This window comes from Cebidichthys violaceus, unplaced genomic scaffold, assembly GCF_023349555.1.
Source record: "Cebidichthys violaceus isolate CVI_PGR_0920_01 unplaced genomic scaffold, fCebVio1.0.p SCAF_8, whole genome shotgun sequence".
Taxonomy (NCBI): Eukaryota; Metazoa; Chordata; class Actinopteri; order Perciformes; family Stichaeidae; genus Cebidichthys; species Cebidichthys violaceus.
Window position 1 is genome coordinate 3,556,018 of NW_027176964.1, and position 9,139 is coordinate 3,565,156.

General features: G+C 41.3%; 1 protein-coding gene across 2 annotated transcripts; it reads left to right on the forward strand.

Moving 5' to 3' along the window:
• Positions 1-5,038: 5,038 nt before the first annotated feature.
• On the forward strand, positions 5,039-8,964 carry LOC137865940 (serine-rich adhesin for platelets-like). Of its 2 annotated transcripts, none has more exons than XM_068701531.1 (4): positions 5,039-5,269; positions 5,584-7,629; positions 8,273-8,326; positions 8,791-8,964. In XM_068701531.1, the coding sequence occupies exons 1-4, from the start codon at positions 5,089-5,091 to the stop codon at positions 8,817-8,819; spliced, it is 2,310 nt and encodes a 769-aa protein (XP_068557632.1). In that variant the 5' UTR covers positions 5,039-5,088; the 3' UTR covers positions 8,820-8,964. The 2 variants fall into 2 exon arrangements, with proteins under 2 accessions (XP_068557632.1, XP_068557633.1); XM_068701532.1 differs by having other exon boundaries at positions 5,584-7,525.
• Positions 8,965-9,139: the final 175 nt, after the last annotated feature.

The following is a 9,139-nucleotide window of genomic DNA, read 5'->3' on the forward strand; positions in this document are numbered from 1 at the left end:
TCATGATGCAGATATTGTATCTTGCAGGACTGTCTCCTTTTCCCCCAAACGGTATACACAGTGCAGTCATTTTGTTCCTCCTCGGCTGCATTCATAGTGCCATTTGCTGCCGTGAAAGCCACAGATCTCAATGTATAATGTATTGAATTTATGAATGCACATTCATAAATGATTTTCTCCAAGAGGCAGGATGGGTTGAACTTCATGCATTGTGCATCTGCTGGCCTTTCTATGCCATGGTATGTACATCAACTTTTTATCACCACGGCTGCTTCGACTTGATCCGAGGCAGATGCATCAGATGAGAAGAGAAGAGCAGCAGACTGGAAAGACTTTGTATGAAGCAAATCTGTAGGATGAACATTGCTGTATACCTCTTTTATTGCACTCATTGCTGAGGGTTTTACTGTTTACTTACTTACTTCCAGTCAGCAGTTTAATTACTACTGTTTTAAACAGTGCAAGGGATATTTATGGCAACATTTTGGTTCATAGACTAACCTAACCATGGATTGAACTTTCAAACGACAAACCTTCCCTTGTGGTAAATGGGCATGGTGCAAGTAGGATAATGCACTCCAGTGGGTCCATATGAAGGAAATGATTGACTTGTGAAGGGAAGGCCACTGCGCTTGGCATTCCAGTGAGGCACAGATGTGATAGGCTGGAACAATTGCAATGTATCCTTGGACTAAGTTGTATGTCGACACAACAACTAGGCCTGTTCCTCAGTGGATCCAAAAAATTAAGAAATTATGTTGTTTTCTCGCCACTTACCTCGATGGAAATGAGGTCGTGAGGTCATGAAAAGATGAAAAGGAATTAGGTATTCATCCACTTCTCTTTTGGATATTTGCTTGTCAATAACTGCAGGGATTCTGTCTAAAGCTGTAATCCTCTAAAAGAGAGCGAAAGGTTTCAAATGTTGATCAATTTTAAGATGAGATAACATTATCTACAGCATAATGTATAGAGGGGCTGATGTAAAAAACCGTTAAAGTTTGATTTCGGTACAACCTGGGTCTTTCTCTTTGTATTGCTGATGGCCATCATTTCTGTTTAGCATTGAACAGGTCGTAGTTTATTCAGATTATCTTAACCTCTCTATTTAGAGGTCAAAATAAAAGACAACGCACCTAAAATGTTGCTAACAATCCCTGTTCTGATCATATTCTCTTTCAAATAAAGTTGACTAACATGTTGGTTCCCTTTCTTTTCCCGTCACACTTCTTTAGTGTTGTCTCTGTGTTCCTAGATCTCAGCACTTTGTGAACATTTGGTACAGCATACAAAGGTTTGAAAAGTAAACCCTGTTCGCAATGAACTACAAATCCTTTGATGTATCCAAATTGAAAAGGACTTGACTAGAGTTTGTTCTGGCTGTGGTTGAAAGAAAGGTCATGGAATTGTGAAAATCAATAGATTCATCACATCTGAGCCTGATTACCAGCAGGCGGTCTGTCTATGAGACGGTGCCTAAACTGTATACAAAGTTGTAATTTTGACCTAAAGGTGGCACCAGAGATAAGGTTCTGGAGTTTGCAATGCCACATTTTTCAACTTTATGAAGGACAGAGCTGTTCAGCAAATTGAATAGCAATCTGCAGTGTTTCTATTTGAGTAAGATGGGGAAGAAGCCCCCCTGAACAACAAAATCAACTTACTGTCAAATTAATATAAGAATATGAGTTCAGCATGTGCAGGATTATGATGCATAATTCATTCATTCCAGGATGTCTTCCTCCAGCGAGCTTGCTAAAAATGTTGGCTTATTCTTGGTAGCAAGGATTGCTATGATTGCTAGCTACCTTGCCTTGGGCAAAGCGACCTTTCCTTTTCCCGACAGGATCAGGGGCAGTGTCACAATAAGGAGAAAGCGTGATTCTCTACTGTCGATTTGATGTTGAGAACAGCACCATCCCATCTCTCCAACTGCAGCTGACCCCCCTTCTAGCACCAATAGACAATGACCACGTAGTGTCGTTGCTGAGAATGTAGACTCAGAGGCAGAGATAAGCTGGGGAAAGTTTGGCCACTTCTGGTTTAAACAGCCATTTTGAATATTGAATTTGACAGAAATGGACTCCACATCCTCAATAACCCCAAAAAACACTCATATTTTGTCCAAATTGGTTAAGCATTTGCTGCAATCTTGTCCATATAGGTGAGTATGCTTGATACTAATTATGCTATTTATGCTAAGTTACCAACTCGCAAGTCAGTATCCGGCAGTTTCTAAATGCTGAGGACCCATACTGTACATTTCTAAAATATAACTTTGGGATACTCAACATTTCCGGTTTCACAATAGGGCTCTTTAGACTGGCAAGTAGACTATCGAACGGTTCTAGTGGAATAAATCTCAGGAATGCAAAAAGGAAATGTCATAGTTCACCACACAAGAGCATACTAGAGCAATTCAATTCATGTGTTTTGAGCAGATTTGGCGCCATCTAGTGGTCAGGTTAGGAATTAAGGGGGCTGCTCGGGTGACAGACTATTGTCTGTCTGGCTACAGATAATGGTCTACTTCTTTATTATACTGAAAAGCACCATGAACCCTGAAAGTTAGTAAAGGCGTCGTGCTATTTGCAGTTTACTGTGTTTACTTCAGACACGATCCCCTCACCTCTTAAAGCCATACAGATGTACTGAGGGGATCAAACTTACATGTATGAAACCTCCATTTATCCATGCCTCAGTCATTAACATTACATGTAACTTAATCACTAGAGACTTGCAGAAACCAGTACATGAAAGAGTTGAGGATCTCTATGAGATGCCATTACACATCACTCATTAACAAAGGGGGTACAAACTATTATATTTAATATGCATAATACTGTGTTTTTTCTAACCCTGTGTACCACAGTTTGGTTTGTTTTTCTGTCATTACCAAAGGTCAAACTGAAGGTATGATCTTTTTCTTCTGAATATGTTTACAGTTCCAACATTGACACTTAGATAAAACAGCAAACACAAACATACTAGTCATCACTTGACTGTACTGTAAATCTCCACTGGGAAAAAGAAGATTTTCCCATTAGATATGGAGGTTCTGACGGGTGAGTTGCTTTTAATTTCTAAGTTTATCTTGTCTGGACAACATAACTAATAAAACTAAATTTTAAGGTTATTATTAGTTATGAAAAATTAAGTGTGTTAAAGAATAAGAACCCTATAGTATCCATGTTACACATGAAGGATCCTGTCAATGATGAAATGAGTGCTTGACATGTTAGTAATAGATATACCGTCACCTACAGGTGCTCTTAGTGCTTGATTGTATATTGAACTGATTATTGATTGAACTGATTTAGGGAAATAACTATCTAATGAATAGGTGAAGGAGCTATGGGATTGAAAAACTGAAGTAATCCGGACAAACGTCTGATGGCAGATTGAAACGAAAAGAGCCAGCTGAGACCTTCGTTGTCTGACGGGAGTCTAGCTCTATCTAGTGTTGTGATGGCTAACTGCAGGAGGCCACAGTGTTGCTGAGTGGCCTCAGAGTTCCAAATCAGCTGATGGCGCACACGCTTGACTGATCAGCAGCTACTTAAACTCAGGTGTGTCAGATGCTCATGTTAAATCACTGCATTGCTCCTTCACATCTAAGTTCTCAACAAGGTAAAGTGATTCAACATTTTCATCTCAACAAAATGCATATGAATGAATGATTTGGAATTATGATTCCCCTGTTAAGTGATTCAGTTTGGGTTTTTGTTGAATTTTGTCCTGCATGTTTTATGGTTATTCCTCATATTTGATTTAATTTACCATTGTTCCTCACTTTAGATCAGAGCTTCAAGCTATTTAAATTAATGTTTTGGTTCACTTATTCAGAATGCAGCTTGACTTTGGAAACTTGAATTTATTTAAAATGCCATAAGAAGGTCAGACAGAGTGTGTGTGTGTGTGTGTGTGTGTGTGTGTGTGTGTGTGTGTGTGTGTGTGTGTGTGTGTGTGTGTGTGTGTGTGTGTGTGTGTGTGTGTGTGTGTGTGTGTGTGTGTGTGTGTGTGTGTGTGTGTGTGTGTGTGTGTGTGTGTGTGTGTGTGTGTGTGTGTGTGCGCGCGCGCTCATTTTCAGGCTTAGACTTGTATTTTGGGTTTCTACTAAATCATGTTGACATGCTTTAATGTTGAAATAGTGCGGGGAAAAAGTGCTGTCTGTCTGAAACCGCCTGTGGTGACCCTCTGTCTGAAATGGCTTTTAGCATGTTCTAGTGCTACACACTTCTTCTTTAAAGAAGTGTGTAGCATTTAGGGGATGATTCCATGGCAAAATTGGAATCTATTCTCTTTTTTTTTTTTTTTTTTTTTTCTCCCTTGAGTGTAGAATGACCTGAAACTATAAGAACTGTTTCGGTTACCTTTTTAGAATGACCCTCCTTTTTTCCTGTGATCTGAAAGTATGAGATTCAACATGCAATTTAGATTTCACCTTCCTGTCACATGCAGGCTCATTGGAATACACCAGCAGCAACAGTAATGTTGACAGCAGCAAGGGCTTGCTTAGACCTGAGGATGAAGTTGCACTTTAAAGAGGGATTCACACAGAGGGTGAATACAGGTAGATTCAGACACACTATGAAAGTGTTTTTTGAACAGTAAAGCCTGTTAACATGAAGCAGAAATGCAAAATGGAGGTCTGAACGTACTTGCGTTACTTTTGTGGTTTTCCTGCAGCAGCATGTCTGATGTGAAGATGGGTGTACAGGCTCTGTTATCAGTGGGTACACAGATAACAGAGTCACTGCTTTGTTCTTGAGTAATGTGTAGCTTAAAATAAATGCTGACATAATTCTACAGTACAGTGAACTTATCAACAGTGATAACCCAGCACTGGAAATGGTCCTAAAAAGCACTTTCACCATCATGTTTGAGTCTTGTTTTCTAAAATCTACAGTGGACAGCTGTTTAGGGAAATGACTGAACTGATGTGAATGCACAACTGTCTAAAATACTTCTTCCTCCACCTCCTGTAGGTTGAATATGGCAGCAACGGGGGCTGTCAACCGACCTCCACCAGCTCATCCAGAAACAAATGGAGGGAACCCGCACACTCACAGCGGCGGACCAACCTCAATGCAGCAAGACCCAGGACTGCACGGCACCAGCCGAGACCCAGGACTTTCATCCCATCCCCAACACCACGTCCCTGCCCGGCCTTTCTTTTACGTCCATGCTCAACCACCACCCCCTTTCCTCCACTACCAGTGGCCCATGCCCTACTCCTATAACCCCTTTGCAGGCTTTCCAGGCATGGGTGAGTCTTTGTGGGGTTTTCTTTTTTAAGTTTGGTAGCGACATATTAAGGATTTAGACATTCCACTGATTTCCCTTTTTTTTTTTTATTACCTTATTTGAGGTGAAAGCTAAAATGGCTTTTCCTACTGGGTACAGTTTGTTTGCTACAAGTGGTGGCCAATAACATGAAGACCTGTACAAACCTTTTGTTGTCCAATGCAATAATCTTGAAATGTTATTTAATGTAAGAAACTTTGATATTGTAAGGTAGTGCTTATTGGACTTGAACCATCATCTCGGTTAATTTGACCAATCCTTTTTCTACCTCTCTAGGCTATGGTATGGTAATGCCCCCTTTCCCTCCTCCTCCTCCCTACATGGAGGCTCCAGCCTACGTTCTGCCCCACTCTCACATTCAACCAGTCGACTACAGACGTTTTCTGCATCCCCAGGTCTACGCTCCCAGCGCACCCTACCAGAACCCTAACCAGGCCCGCCGAGTCCACCTCTCTTATACAGGCCCTGTTCGGGAAACTGTTAACTCTGAGGTCCAAACAGAACCCACACGCAGAGGTGTAGGCGGCTACGGTGAGGAAAGCCCAGTCGTCAGCACAGATTCTGGGCGTGGAACCACCTCGAACTCTTCATCGCCCTCGAGCTCCACCTCCGAAAAACGAAGCTCTGCAGAGGTTGAGAACTATACCTTACCCAGCAGCGATGCAAACGACAACCGGGTCAAAAGGACCAGCGCAAATAGCACAGTCAAAGACTGCTTTGATATCCTGCAGCCTACGGGAACGAAGACTGTCCAGGCGCGTATCAGAGCAACTCTAGAAAGGCAGCAGAGCCGCAAAGACTGCGTCAATCATGAAAACATTCCCCCCTGCGGAGACGCTCACTACAACGTGTGGTCAGTGAGTTCTGCAGATAGTATAGTTCCTGTGTGTAGCTCTTCTCAACAAGAGGAGGTGGTTGTCCTAGAGAGACGTGTCTCTGTTCCTGACATTCTGATGAGTTGGGGAGATGGCAAGCCACAGGCAACGACGCTGACAATGGCAGACAAGCTGCCTCAGAATGATCTTGGAACTGAAGTAAAGAATGATCTTGGAACTGAAGTAAAGCATGATCAATCTATTTACCAGAGGCCAACTGAAACTACAACGGGTCCAGTGGTGGCTGACAGAGCTTTTACTAATGATGCTGAAGGTAACTTAAGCTCAAGGGACAGTGCAACCCTTTTCAAGATCCTCAAAATGAGAGCAGCTCATGTAGAGCGAAAGACGGGGTCCAGAAGAGAAAACGAGTCTATGGGATTGATTTGGTCTGTTAGACATGGCCCACCCTACAGAGATGAACACCTGCATTCACTAAACGATTCCAATAAGCTCCCTGATGATGAACAGGAAAATGGCAACAAGACAAATCCACACGAAGACACTGCAGACATCATTCCCTTTCAAATGTCTTTCAATAGTGGTCAGATGAAAAGAAAAATGAATGAGTCTGTTTGGTCTGTGGAGTCTCTGGCACCCTGTATCCCCACAAAAGAGTGGCTTCTGCAGAATGGCATGTTTGAGCCTCAAGTAATCGTTGAGATGACGGAGGAGGCTGAAAACGGTGGACTGTCAACCCAGAACAGCCCAATTGTCAAAGCTGGTAAAGAAAGGAAACCGACTCGCAGCTATTCCTCTTCTGATTCTGTTCTATTGTCGGACAGCTGGCTCTTTTTTAGTACCCCCGCTGAGAAGCTAAGTCCACCAAAGAAACCAGAAACGGAGAGTGAAATTGATGCTTCTGAAATGAGCCCAAAGCAAGGCCAGAACATGGGTTCTTCACAAAAGGATTCCTTCGCTTCCCTGACTCACCTGCCACCAAGCAAAATAGTTTTATCTACCGCCATTGAAGAAGACATGGATAAAAATATGTCTTCTGAACCGGAGGCTAATCTAAGCCCAAACCAGAAATTGCTAATTATAAATGAGCAGCAGGCGGAAACTCTTCTCTTGAACTCTGCAGCAGGGGAGAAAATCTCCTCTTCAGGCCAACTGATTCTCCAGAACAGAGTGGACATGGAGGCAGAGGATGACGCATGCGGGAACAAAGAAGTCAGCCAGCCGAGAAACAAGCCACTGTGTGCCCCGATAGCGGACCTGAAGACAGCTGAAGTGTCTCCATCAAAGGGACATTTGGTGGACTGTGGCGTCCAGTGCACCAAATTACAAGAGAGGAATTGTAACTGCAATGAGACTGGGAGCAGCGTGGGACCACGCAGAAGGTATCATATTAAATACAAAGGTGATCGTCTCAATTCAAACATGACAGACGTGTGTGCGGCCAGAAGAAACCAGAAGAAGAATCAGTGGAGGAACAAGGGTCAAGGTAAAGCAAAAGCAAGTGATCTAGAATGGTGTAGCCAATACAGCCTCTATCATCAGGTCAGAATTTGAATTTGGTTATTTACTAAAAACTAATTTCCAGCATAGGCTTGTAAACAAAACTTTATGGTGTAAAACATGTTGGAAAAGAGTGAGGCCAGAATGTTTTTAATTGTGTTTTAATAATCTATCCCAACAAAGTACAAAAAGGCTTCAACGTTTGAATACCTTCTTAAAGGTGCTAAATTCCGAGCATTAAAATGGCAGAAAACTATTATAGCTGTGTAAGCCCACCCCTTTTTTTTTCTTTTTTTTTTTTTAATCAAGATTTAACAATTTGTCCCAAAACCAGCAAATCTACCATCTGAAATGGCGTTTTCAAATTGTATACTTCAACTTCAGGACTGGTTTGACATTTGACTGACAAGTGACCAAACATCAAATTTAGATTGCAATGTCTCGCTAATGTACGTAACATGTTTTCTTTTCCATCAACTGAACCGGCCCACTTCAAACCAGTAAGAAAGGGCACAGAAAAACAAACTGTTAAGACTTTGACAGAAAATGGTGTTATCATATAGGACACCGAGCTGATGGGAGAACAAGTTTTACTCTTTAACCTTATAAACATCTCATTACGTCTACAGAAAAGCAAAGCAGCCAGCAGGAAGACTACAACGGATACTATGGGAAAACCCAAGGTGAGAATCTGAATTGTATCCCCTCATGTGTCAGGATGGGTGATTGTACTGTGAAGTGCTTTTAAAACTGGAGCTTTCAGTCTCTAGTCGTAAGACTAGATTAAAATGTCTCTGGTTTGGTTTGTGCAGATTGGTGGGAACGCTGTTTAGGATTTCAGTATTTCGACACAGACTAAACATCCACACGCATCAAATTATCATAACTCTTAATTGTTAAAAGATGACCAAATTTCATATCAGGATATGTCATTCCTCTTAATTCTACCAGTAGTTTACAATTTGAATTCACTGCTGTGAATGCAGCAACAGTGTCTATGTAAAAAGGGAAAATGCTACTAGATTTCATTACATTGGATAGAAGTTTCTACTGTTCTACTCACTTGCATGCAGAATATCTTGGTGACTTAAAGAGATGACTTTGCTTAAATACATTTTTTTTTTTTTTTTTTTTTTCCTCCTTCCAGGTGGAAATGGAAAGTACTCGCGATACTGAGCACTGACTGCACACTACAAGACAGCACTTGGTTTTAAAGATTCAATTTAATATTTAAAATGAGTTTCAAATTAAAAATGTAATAAATTTCAATAAATGTTTTGTATATCAATATTCAAAGTTTTGAGGTTTTTAAACTCTTAGCAGCAAATTGGGGTTAATTTTATTTTACTCCCTTTCTCCCGGTTTCTTGATTACAATTCCTGTTTATACGTAAAAGGCACCTTCTAACTTAAACGAGGGGGCTCCATTTCTGCCAGTTTTTGTTTCCTGAGAATTTCTGCATTTACCTAAATGGTACGGCCTAACTTCCAAGAAGT

Coding starts and splice junctions, on each gene's coding strand:
- LOC137865940 (XM_068701531.1), top strand. CDS start 5,089: ATGCAGCAAGACCCAGGACTGCACGGCACCAGCCGAGACCCAGGACTT. Junction 5,270..5,583: donor TGCAGGCTTTCCAGGCATGG/GTGAGTCTTTGT, acceptor CTACCTCTCTAG/GCTATGGTATGGTAATGCCC. Junction 8,327..8,790: donor ATACTATGGGAAAACCCAAG/GTGAGAATCTGA, acceptor TCCTCCTTCCAG/GTGGAAATGGAAAGTACTCG.